General features: G+C 31.4%; 1 protein-coding gene and 1 non-coding gene across 5 annotated transcripts in view; both read right to left on the reverse strand.

Moving 5' to 3' along the window:
- mwh (multiple wing hairs) overlaps positions 1-19,134 on the reverse strand; it is a 446,956-nt gene that overhangs the window by 18,191 nt on the left and 409,631 nt on the right. Inside the window, exon 2 of one of the 4 annotated variants that reach the window (XM_075308858.1) lies at positions 973-1,031. The exons of the other annotated variants lie outside the window; for them this stretch is intronic. Coding sequence (XP_075164973.1) covers positions 973-980 — 8 coding nt within the window. The 5' untranslated portion in view covers positions 981-1,031. The remainder of the gene's footprint in view (positions 1-972; positions 1,032-19,134) is intronic. 4 annotated transcript variants of the gene reach the window in all.
- Positions 11,667-11,739, reverse strand: TRNAK-CUU (transfer RNA lysine (anticodon CUU)). The gene has a single exon. It is a non-coding gene; the product is annotated as a tRNA-Lys (tRNA).

The raw sequence follows: 19,134 nt of genomic DNA on the forward strand, positions 1-19,134 counted from the left end.
CTTTATGTTCATTTAAATTTCCTATGGTCTTATGCCATAATTGGTTGTGGGGTCCCAGTTCCTGTTCTTGAATTCTACTTTTGCATAATAAACAATTTTTAAGTAATTTGGTAAATGCCTCCACGATATAGCCAAGACGATATCATTGTGCAATCTTTACGTTTCAATGCATTTAAGTGCAATTTCCTTTTCATGTTTTCATGACCAAGCAGGGTAGCAGAGAAATTTTCTTGGGAAAATATCATCATCAGGTATAAAGCAAACCAACAAAAAAAACTCAATTATCAACATTATGATCATCATTATCATTTCCTCGGTCGCGAAGAATGATGGTGGTGGATATGTATACAAGTAATTTTTCATTTTTGTTCCTGCTTAGTTCTATGCTAACCACTTGAACCTGTTCCATGATGAACCATTGCATGTAACCGTTCTTTATAGTCAGCTAAGTCAGCCATCAGCTATCATCCATCCATCTCCTAGTATTCGTTTCCCTCTTAAGAATTGAAATTCATGGCTACTAAACATTTCCCATTTCCTTAAGTAATGGTCACGCTAGGTGTTCCAGAATGTGTAGAAATATGGAATATGTGATAGCCAAGGCTAACTTCACTTCAACCCATGGAGACAGGAAGTTCTCAAGGCAACAGTAAAATACATTTTAATGTAATTAAATAAATTTCCCAACCACCGAAAGGGAATTGTTTATTTCCCATGAGACCAAATATAAATTCTGTCTATTGTTAGATCAAAATCACAAAAAGATCTCAAGTGCTTATATTCGAGTGAAAGGACAGAATGTTTAAATTATGATGGGAATTGGCCTTATATCTCCAAGTTTGGAGTCATATTATAAAAACAATTTTCAATATATTCAAGATTCTTATTCACAATGATATGGAAGATTTTTAAATCAATGTGGGAAAATTCTATGTATGTAGAAAAAGTTTGAAATTTCAATAAAGTTATTACCTGAACATAGTATTTTTGAAATCAAGTTCATTGGGGGGAAAATTTCAAAGTATTTTTACCTGAAATGATAAAGAATAATAATTGGTTTAGTATATTTTATTGTTTTAGAATACTAGAATATATAAAAAAAAAAACTAAAAATGCAAAAAAATACAAAGAGATAACCCAATGATAAAGCTATTACAGGTCATGTACATAGGCCAAGAAATGTATAGACGTCTCAAGTCCATTCACAATGATTTTGTTTATTTGCAGTGCTCAGTCATCAGCTGATTGCTTATCATAGCATAGACCAATTAAAATAGAGACATACCTTGATAATTCACCATGGTTTTGTTTATTTGCAGTGCGCAGTCATTCCACTCAATTGCGCAGTAAAGTGACTCAATTTCTTTTTGGAAAACGAGAATTACCATACAAATCAGTCAATTTGCACTACAAAAAAGGTGTACATGTATTGAATTTTATGTTTTTTTTTTAATATTTGGTGTTACATAAAAAAAACAAAGGAAAGAAAATAAATTAAAGCCAAATTAAGAAATCACTCAATTGCAGACGTAAAAGAGCCCTCTACGGTGTGCAGATAAACTACAGCGCTGTGAATTCATTTGAGATGTCTATACCTTCCTTGGTCTAACAGGTTGGCTGATAAGTCCCCGGTCTGACACATAGATGGCGTCGCTAGTATTAAATGCATATTATTTTTATATAGTACCAACCTTCAAATGATTCGTGTCAAAATTTGACGTCTGTAAGTCAATTAGTTTGTGAGATAGAGCGTCTTTTGTGAAGCAACTTTTGTTATTGTGAAAAAAATGGAAAAAAGGAATTTCGTGTTTTGATAAAATACTGTTTTCTGAAGGGAAAAAATACGGTGGAAGCAAAAACTTGGCTTGATAATGAGTTTCTGGACTCTGCCCCAGGGAAATCAAAAATAATTGATTGGTATGCAAAATTCAAGCGTGGTGAAATGAGCACGGAGGACGGTGAACGCAGTGGACGCCCGAAAGAGGTGGTTACCGACGAAAACATCAAAAAAATCCGCAAAATGATTTTGAATGACCGAAAAATGAAGTTGTTCGAGATAGCAGAGGCCTTAAAGATATCAAATGGAACGTGTTGGTCATACCATTCATCAATATTTGGATACGCGGAAGCTCTGTGCAAAATGGGTGCCGCGCGACCAAAAACAACAACGTGTTGATGATTCTGAGCGGTGTTTGCAGCTGTTAACTCGTAATACTCCCGAGTTTTTCTGTCGATATGTGACAATGGATGAAACATGGCTCCATCACTACACTCCTGAGTCCAATCGACAGTCGGCTGAGTGGACAGCGACCGGTGAACCGTCTCCGAAGCGTGGAAAGACTCAAAAGTCCGCTGGCAAAGTAATGGCCTCTGTTTTTTGGGATGCGCATGGAATAATTTTTATCGATTATCTGAAGGGAAAACAGTGACTATTTTATGGCGTTGTTGGAGCGTTTGAAGGTCGAAATCGCGGCAAAACGGCCCCATATGAAGAAGAAAGTGTTGTTCCACCAAGACAACGCACCGTGCCACAAGTCATTGAGAACGATGGCAAAAATTCATGAATTGGGCTTCGAATTGCTTCCCCACCCACCGTATTCTCCAGATCTGACCCCCAGCGACTTTTTCTTGTTCTCAGACCTCAAAAGGATGCTCGCAGGGAAAAAATTTGGCTGCAATGAAGAGGTGATCGCCGAAACTGAGGCCTATTTTGAGGCAAACCCGAAGGAGTACTACCAAAATGGTATCAAAAAAATTGGAAGGTCGTTATAATCGTTGGATCGCTCTTGAAGGGAACTATGTTGAATAATAAAAACGAATTTTGACAAAAAATGTGTTTTTTCTTTGTTAGGCCGGGGACTTATCAGCCAACCTGTTATGACAATATCAGTGCACACATGTTCCAAAAATTTGTAAATTGTTAGCTACTTCACTTCGCAGCTTCTTAATTTGAACCCCTGATTGAGGATGCAATAGTTTCGGTGCTACCAAATTTAAAACCGTTCAATAATAAATTCAATATACAAAATTTGCTAAGTATGTCTCAGTAGTTTCGTTACGATATGTAAACTTTATGATACGGATTTAATACCGTGACTGAAAATTATGGATAATATATTGCTTGCTACACACGGAGAAGGAAGAAAGGAATCACCTCAGACATGTTATTTTTTCACGAAAAATGTGGAACATTCTTGTAGCAAACATATAGTTTTTTATCAAAAATTTACCCTGAATATGATCACCCCAAACATGTTTCAAGAGAAAACTGCAATTTTAGGACGGTGAACATGGATGGTTGTCGCAACCATGTTATTTTGTCGAAAATTATGTATCTGATTTCGGAAGTTTGCCGAGAAAACAACCTTTTTGTTACAAAAATATTTGAAAAAATATCCGTCCAAAAATAACATTTCGCTTTTTAAACATGTTTGAGGTGATATTCCTTCTCTATATGTTTAGAAGAGAATTTCAGAAAAAGTCGGATTTCAAAGTTTTAAAAAGTCGAAAAAACTAATTTCACAATTTTATTAAAGTATAAAATGCTTAAACAAAACTAAAAAAGTAGACTTTTCCAAGTTTGAAAAATATCGAAAGGTCGATTTTTTGATTCTGATAATAATCCCTTATTATATATTTCATTGTATGCGTTTAACCCAACTCAATCATATTAATATGTAATTTTTCAGTAAAAAATACAAAAAAACCTTCTTAATGAATGTCAAGGAACGTCCTCATAAATCTCAACAACATCGCCGCCATCTATGCTACAATTTATTCGCCTTTTTTATGAAAAAGCGCTCCATTTATCTACACTTAATCTTAATGTAATTTATTCTAGCGTGTTGCTTTATAGTTTTAGATGAAAAAAAACTCAAGGGAAAAAGGTGTAAACAGTTTCCCTCTATTGTGGCAAATATTTTCTCCCATCGAAGTTTGTGTGACAATTTTACAAAGAAGATCAAACTGAACACAAAAGAAAGAAAATGGGCTACAAAGATGCGAAAGAAAGAAGCTTGTTTTTGTCAACTCTCTGAGGTACTTAAAGATGCCCCTTGGGCGAATAAATGTAGCGGAAATTGTCGTTTTAAGATACTGTTTCTGAGATGTCATAGCTGTCATTAAAAATGACAAATGACTTTTGACAGGTACTACCACCAACACAGCGTGACAGATCGTTATGTTGGTGACATTAGGCCAATGTTTTTATTTTGTTAAGGAGTTAAAGTTTATCATACTATTACGGATGGTATAAATTTTTAATTTTTCATATTTTTATGGGCCAACGGTGGCCAAATGTTAAACAATTGTATTGTTTTTTTTGTCTATTTATTTTTTGGTTTCTTTTTCTTTTGTTTTAATTTTGTTGGGTTGCTTTAAGTCAATTTTTAGCTGATTTATCAAAGAAGATAAAACAATTAAGAAAGTTTTTTGTTTGTGTGTTAATTTTGCTACTTTAAACATTGAGGTTATAAACGTTATAAAATATTGTAGTAAAAGCGGTGACAGGTTCAACGAAAGAGTTAAAATTAATGACGGTGAAAATAAAATTTTAAGCAAATAGTTGTTATTTTTATAAGGGGCTTAGAGATGACTTAAAATGAAGTTTTAATCTTTATTTGTTTATTAGATATCTTTCGAAATTTTATTCAATAATCACAACATAATTGACGTGATGAATGGAGTGAAAATCAATCAGAAATCTTAACGAAATTATGCACTGGATGTAGACAAACAATAACATTGAGTTATAGTCTGTTGGAAACGCAGATACACCATGAGTCTAAATAAAATACAAAGAATGCCGAATTGGCATACGCTAATATTGCATCTTCTGTATTTATATACAGGGTGGATGATATGCAACTAACTAAAGCACTATATTATTTTCCATTGCTGAGATTTTATTGTTCAAAATCAAGACGGAAATAATATAAAAATTTTAGAGTTAGTTTAGATTTGGCTACACTTGACATAAATTAAAGCCTTCAATCCCTACTTTTGTCCCAGGCGTAAAGCATTGAAAACACGGTTGCCACAGTAGGTAGAATTCTACCACAAATGGTAGATTATTTACTGTTTGATAGATTGGTAGAATTATTTATGAGGGCCTTCACTTTTTCTACAGAAAAATATTTTTACAACATTTTTTATAGAAATAAAATTTTTCATAAAATTTTCTATAGAAATAAAATTTTTCTTAAAATTTTCTATGGAAATAAAATTTTGACAAAATTTTCCATGGAAATAAAATTTTAACGAAATTTTCTATAGAAATAAAATTTTGACAAAATTTTCTATAGAAATAAAATTTTGACAAAATTTTCTATAGAAATAAAATGTTGACAAAATTTCTATAGAAATAAAATTTTGACAAAATTTTCTACAGAAATAAAATTTTGACAAAATTTTCTACAGAAATAAAATTTTGACAAATTTTTCTAGAGAAATAAAATTTTGACAAAATTTTCTATAGAAATAGAATTTTGACAAAATTTTCTACAGAAATAAAATTTTGACGAAACTTTCTATAGAAATAAACTTTTGACAAAATTTTCCATGGAAATAAAATTTTGACAAAATTTTCCATGGAAATAAAATTTTGACAAAATTTTCCATGGAAATAAAATTTTGACAAAATTTTCTATAGAAATAAAATTTAAAAAAAAAATGTTCTATAGAAATAAATTTTGACAAAATGTTAACCAAACTTCCTACAGATATAAAATTGTTACAAAATATTTTATAGAAATAGAATTTTGACAAAAAATTCTATAGAAATAAAATTTTGACAAAATGTTCTATAGAAATAAAATTTTGACAAAATTTTCTATAGAAATAAAATTTTGACGAAATTTTCTATGGAAATAAAATGTTGATAAAATTTTCTATAGAAATAGAATTTTACCAAATTTTCTATAGAAATAAAATTTTAACAAAATTTTCTATAGAAATAAAATTTTGACAAAATTTTCTATAGAAGTAAAATTTTTTCATAAAATTTTCTATAGAAATAAAATTTTGACAAAATTTTCTATGGAAATAAAATTTTGATAAAAATTTTCCATGGAAATAAAATTTTAACAAAATTTTCTATAGAAATAAAATTTTGGCAAAATATTCTCTAGAAATAAAATTTTGACAAAATTTTCTATAGAAATGTTAACCAAACTTCCTACAGATATAAAATTGTTAGAAAATATTTTATAGAAATAGAATTTTGGAAAAATTTTCTAAAGAAATAAATTTTTGTCAAAAAGAATTTTGACAATAAAGAAATAAAATTTTGACAAATTTTTCTAGAGAAATAAAATTTTGACAAAACTTTCTACAGAAATAAAATTTTGACAAAATTTTTCTATAGAAATAGAATTTTAACAAAATTTTCTATAGAAATAAAATTTTAACACAATTTTCTATAGAAATAAAATTTTGACAAAATTTTCTATAGAAATAAAATGTTGTCAAAATTTTCTATAGAAATCAAATTTTGACAAAATTTTCTATAGAAATAAAATTTTGACCAAATTTTCTATAGAAATAGTATTTTGACAAAATTTTCTATAGAAATAGAATTTTGACAAAATTTTCTACAGAAATAAAATTTTGACGAAACTTTCTATAGAAATAAACTTTTGACAAAATTTTCCATGGAAATAAAATTTTGACAAAATTTTCCATGGAAATAAAATTATGACAAAATTTTCCATGGAAATAAAATTTTGACAAAATTTTCTATAGAAATAAAATTTAAAAAAAAAATGTTCTATAGAAATAAATTTTTGACAAAATTTTCCCTGGAAATAAAATTTTGACAAAATTTTTCATGGAAATAAAATTTTGACAACATTCTCTATAGAAATAAAATTTTGACAAAATATTCTCTAGAAATAAAATTTTGACAAAATTTTCTATAGAAATAAAATTTTGGCAAAATGTTCACAAAACTTTCTATAGAAAAAAATGTTAACCAAACTTCCTACAGATATAAAATTGTTACAAAATATTTTATAGAAATAACATTTTGACAAAACTTTCTATAAAAAAAAATTTTTTTTGACAAAACTTTCTACAGAAATAAAATTTTGACAAAAATTGTTTTAGAAATAAAATTTTGACAAAATTTTCTACAGAAATAAAATTTTGACAAAATTTTCTATGTTATAGAAATAAAATTTTGACAAAAAAGTTTTGGCAACATTTCCTATAGAAATAACATTTTGACTAAATTTTTTGTAGAAATAAAATTTTGACAAAATTTTCTATAGAAATAAAATTTTGACCAAAATTTTTGTAGAAATAAAATTTTGACAAAATTCAATAGAAAAAGTTTTTTCAACATTTCCTATAGAAATAAAATTTTGACAAAATTGTTTGTAGTAATAAAATTGTGACAAATTTTTCTATAGTAATAAAATAAAATTTTGCAAACTAATATTTGTTTTTGTTTCGTAGGTTTTTGTTAAAATTTTCTCCAAATTTTTGTAGTTTATTTTAGGCTCTAGTGGTAATCGTGCGATGGTCTTGTTCGAAAATGTTAAAGAATTGTATGTCCATGGTTTGCGGCCGAAATCTTTGTGTGCCCAATATACAATACAATATACAATATTTTTCCGATAATATTCGGCATTTGTTTTTACTCTACGTTGGATGAATATGAGTGAGGAACGGCTAACACCACTAGCATCGTCGGCAATTGAATCCTGATGGTCACTTTCAGCTCACCTCTTTGGCAAGTAAACCCGATCATTTGGAATGACTTACCCAAATTCGGTAAAGGACCTCTTTAGTGTAAGCGAAGCAACTCCTTGACTCTAACCAGTCTAACTTGTTTTGTGCATCAGTGAGCTCTTGCCCGTTTTGGGGCTTCTATGGCTTTGGTTCAAATCGCATCCCTTCTCGGAATAATCTGCCCTTTACATTTCAGATCAATTTTTGGTCTGTCAACTGTTGGACATGTGGTTTAGAAATTATAGCAACCTGTAGTTAGTTGCACCCTATACAAACAAACCATGGGTGGTTGGTACTATCCCGAGATCTTGGCCGGATTCTTGGGGGAAAAAATTCGAACGTGGTAGATTCTGAATATTACGCTGGATGAGGCAGCAGCTTGTAGACCACTTTATTTTTTGGTCTCACCCAATTCAAATTTAATTGTGATTTAGTATCATAGTCATACTCAATCCCTCTACATCGTTATTATCCATACTCCAGAGACAATATTCCGCCTGTTTACATTTAAAAGTGCGATAAAAAAATTTGCATATATTAAATAAATATTAGCATAAAATCATAAATTTATGATATTTTTTGCTGGTATTAGACGAACGTTAATTTTTCAATAGAACAACAACACCCACATAATTCACATGGTGGCAAAGTTCTACTAAAGCTTATTGATTGTTTATAGCGGTTTGTTTTTTTTTTTATTGTAAAGTACAATACGTTATATTTAATGTATTTTTTCTATGACAACAATCATTTACAATTGTACAGAAATAACAGCCATGTAAAATGAAAGAAAGGTGTTAATAAGTTCAGGCTGGTCCAATTTTAAATACCTTCCAACATAGAGTGTACACTGAAAGGAGAAATCTCTTTTTCGTAACACATTTTGTTTACACCCGAACATATGAAAACCATATTTTTCTATCATATGAATAAAAGTGAGGCATTGTCCTTTGGACAATGTTTTTTTTTCTAACAAAAAAACGTACGAACATTTTTCATAAAAAGTGCGAACCTATTTCATAAAAGTACGAAATTTGTGCATACAATTATGAAAAAAAATCGTTAAAATAACGTAATATTTCGTTCCTTTAATGAAAAGTTTCTTTGGTTGTAGAACAATGACAAATTTCTTTTAATGAAAATTTTCGTTCTTTTTACGGTGTATGGTGGAGTTTATAAAACGACTAGAGGCAACCATTGCTTTAAAAATTCCTCCATAATAATAAGAAAAATTTCGGAGAAAATTATTTTTTCTTTCGGTGTATGCACTTGAATCGGAAGAGTATAATCAACATGCATATTAAATATAATTAACTAAAATTTGGTAAAATTTAGATAATGGAAATTTTAGGATTCAAAATTTACACAATATTAACAATAAATATCTTTAAACTAAAAACAAAATAATTATTTATTAATTATTAATTATTATAGTAACAAATTGACTATATTATACCCTGCACCAGGGATGGAAAATGCAGTACTATAGTACTATTTTCAATACTTTTTCACCCTGGTCAGTACCGTAGTACCCCCGCGAATGATTTAGTACCTTTTGTGTAGACACTTTTAAGCCGATATCAGATTTATGGTACAATAGTTTTGACAAAATATTTTAATAGTTTGAGAAAGACTTTAACAAACTTATTTGCTAATAGTCTCTTATAAAATTTGACATAACAGACAAGTTCATGCGGGAACAAAATCTCGATTTTGTAAACGCCATAGAACAATATTTCTTGAGTTTGAAGAATGTTTTAGTAGAAAAAAACATGTGATTCTATATTACGCACGGACACTTTCTAAAGGGTGATTCTTTTGAGGTTAGGATTTTCATGCATTAGTATTTGACAGATCACGTGGGATTTCAGACATGGTGTCAAAGAGAAAGATGCTCAGTATGCTTTGACATTTCATCATGAATAGACTTACTAACGAGCCACAACGTCGAATTTTCAGTGAATGGGCCCTAGAAAAGTTGGCAGAAAATCCGCTTTTTTATCGACAAATTTTGTTCAGCGATGAGGCTCATTTCTGGTTGAATGGCTACGTAAATAAGCAAAATTGCCGCATTTGGAGTGAAGAGCAACCAGAAGCCGTTCAAGAACTGCCCATGCATCCCGAAAAATGCACTGTTTGGTGTGGTTTGTACGCTGGTGGAATCATTGGACCGTATTTTTTCAAAGATGCTGTTGGACGCAACGTTACGGTGAATGGCGATCGCTATCGTTCGATGCTAACAAACTTTTTGTTGCCAAAAATGGAAGAACTGAACTTGGTTGACATGTGGTTTCAACAAGATGGCGCTACATGCCACACAGCTCGCGATTCTATGGCCATTTTGAGGGAAAACTTCGGAGAACAATTCATCTCAAGAAATGGACCGGTAAGTTGGCCACCAAGATCATGCGATTTGACGCCTTTAGACTATTTTTTGTGGGGCTACGTCAAGTCTAAAGTCTACAGAAATAAGCCAGCAACTATTCCAGCTTTGGAAGACAACATTTCCGAAGAAATTCGGGCTATTCCGGCCGAAATGCTCGAAAAAGTTGCCCAAAATTGGACTTTCCGAATGGACCACCTAAGACGCAGCCGCGGTCAACATTTAAATGAAATTATCTTCAAAAAGTAAATGTCATGGACCAATCTAACGTTTCAAATAAAGAACCGATGAGATTTTGCAAATTTTATGCGTTTTTTTTTTTTAAAAAGTTATCACGCTCTTAACAAATCACCCTTTATATAAGAAGAAGAAAATAATGCAAACCATTACAGTCACGAAAAAATTTAGTCAAAATTTAGTTCTACAGAAAATTTTGTCAAAATTTTATTTCTATAGAAAATTTTGTAAAAATTTTATTTCGATAGAAAATTTTGTCACCAAACAGTACAATCTACCAAACAGTACAATTCTACCAACAGTAGCGACCGTGATTACAATGCTACGGTAGTTTTTGTAGGCGGGTATAAAACTAAAACAAAAAAATATTTAAAATTGGGGTCAACTCAACAAAATTTTATTTTCTTTAAAATTCAGTCTAAGGGAGCTCTTGTCAATAATCTTCCAATGGAATTTTTGTTGATTTTGGTGAAAAGTACTTTTACGCTCAAAAAAATACCTTTTTTGTACTTTCTTAAAAATTGTATTTTCCATCCCTGCCCTGCACCACTTTGTAGATCCACATTTTCGATGCCATATCAAATCCGTCGTTATCAAGCCAAGTTTTTGCTTCCACCGTATTTTTCCCTTCAGAAAACAGTATTTTATCAAAACGCGAAATTCCTTTTTTCCATTTTTTTTTTCACAATAACAAAAGTTGCTTCCCAAAAGACGCTCTATCTCACAAACTAATTGACTTACAGACGTCAAATTTTGACACGAATCATTTGAAGGTTGGTACTATATAAAAAAATATGCATTTAATACTAGCGACGACATCTATGTGTCAGACCGGGGACTTATCAGCCAACCTGTTAAGTGTATATCGGGCGAAAGTTATATATGGGAGCTATATCTAAATCTGAACTAATTTCCGCCAAATTCGGCACGACACAATAAATTGCACCATTTGTGCAAAATTTAAAGCAAATCAGGCTTAAATTCTGGCTTCTGGAGCCATATTTGTAAATATGGGGCGAAAGATATATATGGGAGCTATATCTAAAACTGAACCGATTTCTTCCAAAATCAATGGGGTTCTATTCTTACCCAAAACACATTGCGACCGAGACTTTGGCCACAAAAATGTGTTCACAGACAGCCGGATATGGCTAGATCGACTCAGAGGCCGACCCTGAGCAATATTGCCAAAGACACCATATATCTTGTCTCCTTCTGGGTGTTGCAAATATATGCACTAACTTATAATATCCTGTTCCACAGTGTGGAGTAGGGTATAACAATACATAAAAAAATAATTGAGAAAAAAATCCTGCGCCCAACGTGGGGCTCGAACCCACGACCCTGAGATTAAGAGTCTCATGCTCTACCGACTGAGCTAGCCGGGCATATACAAAACTCCTGGCAAATAATCAATAGCCATTAACGAATCATATGATTAACCCCTAAAGAGGTGTAGGAGAACGAGAAGATGACGTAAAACACACACATGGCACTCAAAACGGCGCCCCCTACAGGGAAAAATATAAATGAAAGGCAAGAACTATTTGAGAACTTAATACAAAAACGGCTATGTCATCATTTTTGTAGGGAGGGTGGATGTGGATGGCATTTCCAACATGATATGCTAAAGTGCTATGCTGGTATAATTTTACTTCACGGGAATTAAAAATAAATGAGAACAAAAAATAAAAACAAAAAACCGCAAGTCAAGCACACACACACACACACAGCCATACAAACTTGGTTTTGGTAGGGAGGAAGAAAATAAAACTAAATGAGACGGATGGTAGATTTTTAAGAAAATAAAAATTGGACGGACTGAATTTTAACTGACAGCTAACAACATGTCAAAAATCACTGAAGTTTGAAAATACATGCGGTAAGCTAAAGACAACAATAAACAAAAACAACAACAACAACAACAGCAACAAAATAGGCGACAATAGTTGTAAGATTGAGTAGTAAAGTGTAATCGTTTTAATGTTCTTCAGATGCCGAAGGCAATAATGTGTAGACTATGTCCGTCCCTCCGTCAACAGATGGGTAGGTCATCATCATTGAGGGTTTGCGGTCGTGGTTGTTTTGTTTTGTTTACTACACTTGTAGTTAATGTTGCATTTTTTCGTTGTTTTTTTTTTATATAAAGACATGCTAAAAAAAAAAACTTTTTACACCGCATTTAAATGTTTTAAAACAACACCGCCAAGGGGCATGCACATAACACGGAAAATGTAATCCTACAAATACCAAAACAAAAGTGTTAAATTCAGATGGGTCAGTATTGAGATTACCCTACAATGGGTTTGCATGTTTGTAAACACAATCACGACGACAAACGATAGGCTGAATATTTTTTTTGCCGATCCATTAAAAGTTTCATTTCAATAATATTATTGCGATGTAATAAAATTCGGAGTAATAACAGTACAGTCGATGCTCTGTTTAACGAATATCCTATTTATCGAAAATCCAATTTAACGAACGTCAAAATTCCTAGCAAATAACGAACGGTTACGTTCGATTTAACGAAAACGGTTTTAATCTTAAGACAATTACAACAAAAAATCAGCAATATTTGATGGTTGGGAGAATGGTTTAAGTCCTTCGGGAATGTTCACAAAGTACGGCATTTCCAAGATATTTAGATCCCATCAAATGGACATGACCTGAATACTGGTGTATATAGGACGCGTTAGGAAGATGTTACTACGAACACTATCTATGCCTTGTCCAGCTTTAAATCGGGGACTAGAAACAAATTATGTAATTCGTCTAGGGCTATGGTCACACTAGGCAAATATTTCATTTCATTTACTTATTTATAATCCAGAAGCCCCACCGGGCCTAAATTAATATTTGACCAAAATGAGTGTCAAAAATGTTTCCACAACCATTTTCCAATCATCTGAATACCGTTTTTTGGAAAATAATCCTACTATGATGGTGTATACCAACATCAGCTAATGAATTTAGCTGGTATGGCTGTGGCGAAGGATTCATTTTTAATTTCTGTCAAATATTTGCCCAGTGTGACTATAGCATAAGAAGTTAGAGCACACATCAAAGCGAATATTGACATGGGTAATGTATAGGCCTCACGCGACAAATTCATCAGTTTTAAGGATTATTTATTAATAGTTTTAAGTGCCTCTGTAGTACTTTAATTTTGCCAAATGCTTATGCATTTTTTTCTCATATGACAATAAAAACTACGATTTTTAATAAAAGTTAACTTTTAATATTCCAATTCGAATTAACGAATTTTTCTAAATAAGGAATGGGCCTGACAATATATCGTTCGTAAAACCGAGCTTCGACTGTATTTTATTAATGCCTAGATATTTAAACTTAAATTTAGACAATATAGACCTCTTTAATAAGACATTGTAATTGGATTTAGGTCACAGTTGGTAGAATTCTTCCAAAAATGTTAGATTTTTTTTACTGTTTGGAAGAATTCTTGATGTTGGTAGATTTTGCAAAATATTTCTCTTCAACTAAAAGCTACTTCACACATTTGCAATAGAAATAAAATTTTGACAAAATTTCTTACAGAAACCAAATTTTGATAAATTTTCTATAGAAAAAAAAAATTGACAAAATTTCCTATAGAAATAAAATTTTATCAAAAGCTTCTATAGAAATAAAATTTTGAAAAAAAAATATGTACAAACAAGTATATACGGCCGTAAGTTCGGCCAGGCAGAAGCTTATGTATCCTCCACCATGGATTGCGTTGAAACTTCTACTGAAGACTGTCATCCACAATCGAATTACTTGGGTTGCGGTAACACTTGCCGATGGCAAGGTATCTTAAAACTTCCTAACACCGTCTTCTAAATTGCAAACGTCCATACAATCGGACTAAAACTGCGAGCTGTACTTTGCACACAAAAATACACCAACAGACAGAAAGACAGACGGACACCCAGCAAAAACTAGGTAACCACATCTCATTACAATTGACATTACCAGGAGTAAAGCTGTCATTACACGTTGCATTACATTGCGGCGAGTTATAATGACTAACTTGTAATGACAAAAATAAATACTTCTCGGTAATTTTCGAATTGTTATTCTCAAATTTTTAGGCAGTTGTAGTTAATATTATTATATTATTATATATAATATAATTATTATATATAATATAATTATTCACATAATCGAGCACTTACATAAAAAATCAAAAAGAATATGTAATGTAACGGTAATTCTGAAGATTTTTCCGTTAGGAATTTTTTATCACAAATATTTCATAATAATTGTGTTTAATGACATTATCATATTATGCTTTAAATAAATGCTTTCTTATACCTCATTCACATTACACTTCCAAAATGCGTTTAAACTAAATTTCAAATGTCATTTGCCTTATAAAAAAAGAGACTTAAAATCCACTTTTAGTAGATTTCGAACCTTATGTGAATTGGCCATTGGATATATTGTATCGTAATTCACGAATCCAACTACCTTAAACAACCTACATTTATTTCTATTTTAAGTGTGAAATTAATTTGAGTGTAATCTTATTTAGATTATTTATTAGAATTTTTGTTTATTTATACAATATTCGTTTCTATTCAAGTAGTTCTCCTATTACAGCACCACTCGCCATATTTTGATCCATTGTAATCGGCGATAGAAATCAATATTTTCGAGATTTGGTTGCCTGAGACAATAAGTGGCTATTTTGCAAGTTTTGGTGTATCTACGAATAAGTCATTACATATTAGGTGATTATATGCTTTAAATGCACTACTTATTTTATGGCCGAAAGTATGCCTGGGAAGAAGTACTTCCCTCCTAGGACATGCGTATGTTAATGTAATCCGAAGCGATGCCAATTAATAAGTGGTTATTAATTTTTAAATAGGCTTACCTACAAGATTACCGGGTAATGAGAGTTTTTGCTGGGCAGATAGACAGACAGACAGACGGACATCGTTAAATCGACTCAGAATTTAATTCTAAGCCGAACTGTATACTAAAAGGTTGGTCTATGATTACTCCTTCTTGGTGTTACACACAAATGCACAAACTTATTATACCCTGTACCACAGTAGTGGCGAAGGGTATAAAAAGGCCGATTAAATACGTATATAATTAAGTTTGACAAAATTTTTTATAGAAATAAAATTTTGACAAACATTTCTATAGAAATAAAATTTTGACAAAATAAAATTTGGACAAACTTTTCTATAGAAATAAAATGTTGACAAAATTTTCTATAGAAATAAAATTCTAAAAAAAAAATTTATAGAAATAAAATTTTGCCAAAATTTTCTATAGAAATAAAATTTTGCCAAAATTTTCTATAGAAATAAAATTTTGACAAAATATTCTATAGAACAAAAATTTTGACAAAATTTCCTATAGAAATAAAATTTTGACAAAATTTTCTATGGGAATAAAATTTTGACAAAATTTTCTATAGTAATAAAATTTTGGTAGATTTTTTTTGGCTAGAGTGGCAACCATGATTATGAACCGATATGGACCAATTTTTGTGTAGTTGGGGATAGGCTATATATATCTATATACCGATATGGACCAATTTTGGCATGGTTGTTATAGGCCATATACTAACACCACGTTCCAAATTTCAACAGGATCGGATGAATTTTGCTTCTCCAAGAGGCTCTGGAGATCAAATCTGGGGAACGGTTTATATGGAGGTTATATATAATTATGGACCGATATGGACCAATTTTGGCATGATTGTTATAGGCCATATACTAACACCACGTTCCAAATTTCAACCGGATCGGATGAATTTTGCTCCTCCAATAGGCTCCGGAGATCAAATCTGGGGAACGGTTTATATGGGAGCTATATATAATTATGGACCGATGTGCACCAAGTTTTGCGTGGTTGTTAGAGACCATATAATAACACCACGTACCAAATTTCAACTGGGTCGGATGAATTTTGTTCCTGCAAGAGGCTCCGGAGGTCAAATCTGGGGATCGCTTTATATGGGGGCTATATATAATTATGGACCGATATGGACAAATTTGGCGTGGTTGTTAGAGACCATATACTTATACCATGTACCAATTGTCAGCCGGATCGGATGAAATTTGCTTCTCTTAGAGGCTCCGCAAGCCAAATCTGGGGATCGGTTTATATGGGGGATATACGTAAAAGTCCGATATGGCCCATTTTCAATACCATCCGACCTACATCAATAACAACTACTTGTGCCAAGTTTCAAGTCCATAGCTTGTAGCGTTCGGAAGTTAGCGAGATTTCAACAGACGGACGGACGAACATGCTTAGATCGACTCCGAATTTCACCACGACCCAGAATATATATACTTAATGGGGTCTTAGAGCAATATTTCGATGTGTTACAAACGGAATGAAAAAGTTAATATACCCCCCATCCTATGGGGGAGGGTATAAAAATACCCAAAAAATGTTATTGAAAAAATTTGTTACACTGAAAAAAAAGCATGCCTGGTTTCAACGATTTTGTCTTTACTTTAACAATTTTGATATTGATTCCGAGCCAAAGAAGCGGAGAATACAAGTAAGGATACTTTTAAGACACAATTTTCTTTTAAATTTGGATTTTGTGTACTTGTTTTCTGGGAAGCAAAGTTTAATTTTTCGTTTTTCAGCTTTTTTCTTCATATGCTATCAAAGTCTTTTAAGAACGAGCTAACGACAACTTTATTTTCCAAATTCAAACTCGACTTCCATTAGAAATTCTGTTATGTTTCAAGTAAAAAGTACGTCTCAAATAAAGGGTTGAAAAACATGTCCTATTTCCGAATGATTTTTTACTTTGTAGTCAAGATTCAAAAAGACAACTAATTTAAAGATAATTTCATTAATTTTAAATAATTTTTCTGAATTATTAAAGTAAAGTTGACCTTACTCCAAAAAAATGCTTTCATGTTACGATACACATTTTTAAGTCAAATCACTTGATTATAATGACAATATGACTTCATTGAAAAGTTTATCGACTTATGGACAAGGAAAACAACTTTATATTAGAGAAATGCGTATTCTATGATAAGCAAAATTTGCATTCGTATTTTAGGGACATGAGAAATAAAATTTTGAGAAAATTTTCTACAGAAATAAAATTTTGAGAAAATTTTCTCTACGAGTAAAATTTTGAAAAAATTTTCTATAAAGATAAAGTTGTGAAAAAAATCATGTAAAAATAAAATTTTGACAATATTTTCTATAAAAATCAATTTTTGAAAAAATATTTTATAGAAATAAAATTTTAACAAAATTTCCTAAAGAACTAAAATTTTGAAAAAAATGTCCTATTGCCAAATTATCTACACTCAGAAAAAGTGAACTCTCTATTTCACTAAAGCTAATTTAACTTTATTTTATTTCATGGAAATATTGCATTTGAGAAAGTTTCCTTTACTCTAATAATTTTTTGCTTACGTTTAAAAATGAACTAAAAAACGAAAACAAATTCTACACAAATGAAGCATAAAGACGTACTAAATTCGCACTTCTTACAAAATAGTTCATTATTTCTTTAAATTTGCAAATTTTACTTCAAATGCACCCATCTTGAACTTCGTATGGCATTAAAGACATTCTTTAAATTTTGAAATCCAATTTTTTCCTGCAAACTACAAAATTGTCTTTAAAAAGTAAAAAAAAAAATTAATTATGTCTAATAAATTTTTTTGATTTTTTCGAAAATTATTTACTTATAACACGGTTCTATGCGAGTACAGCGTGCACTTACATTAAGATAGCGACTTAAAGTCAGCTAATTTAATTATAGCTGAATTTTTCATCTCTGAAGAAATTCTGAGTTCCAAACATCCGAAACATTTGAAAAACAATCACCCCATATGTAGGGTATCGAAATGAATTTACGAATTTATACGCTCGCCTAAACATTTGACGTTTAAGCCGATATCTATGACATGCATATGGATAACAGTTGTCATTTGATAGAACAATGCAATTAGTTCCATAAAAATGCATTTACATGACTTTAACATGTTTCTTTTCTTCGGTTATTTAAACAGGAACAAAAACCAAATACAACAGTGATCACCCACTTCACTTCCTCCAGAAAGTAACTACTAACTACTAACTTTACCAATGGGGGGAGGCGACTTTGATAACTAGAAAGTTAAATAATTGTTTAAAACTCGCAGGTCTAAATTATTAAGCTTATGCGAATGCTCTACAAATGGCAACATTTCTGAGAATTTGGTCTTTGTTGGTAAATCATTGAGTTGTTGAACTAAACCCACAACTTGCATATGAGTGATGTGTGAAACAATGACTATCTGTTACTTGGATACGCTAGAAAATTGTATTTCAATGCTGAACATATGTCCAAGTATTAGATTGTTAGAGTTTTATATTTCCACTGAAGTGATATCGTTTACAAATCCATAGACGTATGTCAATTTACATTCACATGACATCAGTCCATCCATCCATCAATTGTTAAGATAGAATGCGTGGTAAAAACAAAAACTTAACTGAATAGAATAATGATGTAAGAGGTGTGAATACAACGTTTTTGTTTGTTTTGTTAAATATATCAAATCTGCTTTATGGATGATGAACAGGGCGAGAACGTTGGCCAAACTCAAGTTTCCATTAACACCTAGGAAGATTTCCGATACTTTGTCATATTTCCTTTTATCTATGTCGGAATATTAGCGAGTCGGTATATTATAAGGTATGTTAGGTTTGAGGAAGGTTAGGTTATGTGTCAGCCCGATGTATCAGGCTCACTTAGACCATTCAGTCCATTGCGATACCACAGTGGTGAA

The sequence above is a fragment of the Haematobia irritans genome, chromosome 5, assembly GCF_050003625.1.
Source record: "Haematobia irritans isolate KBUSLIRL chromosome 5, ASM5000362v1, whole genome shotgun sequence".
Classification (NCBI taxonomy): Eukaryota; Metazoa; Arthropoda; class Insecta; order Diptera; family Muscidae; genus Haematobia; species Haematobia irritans.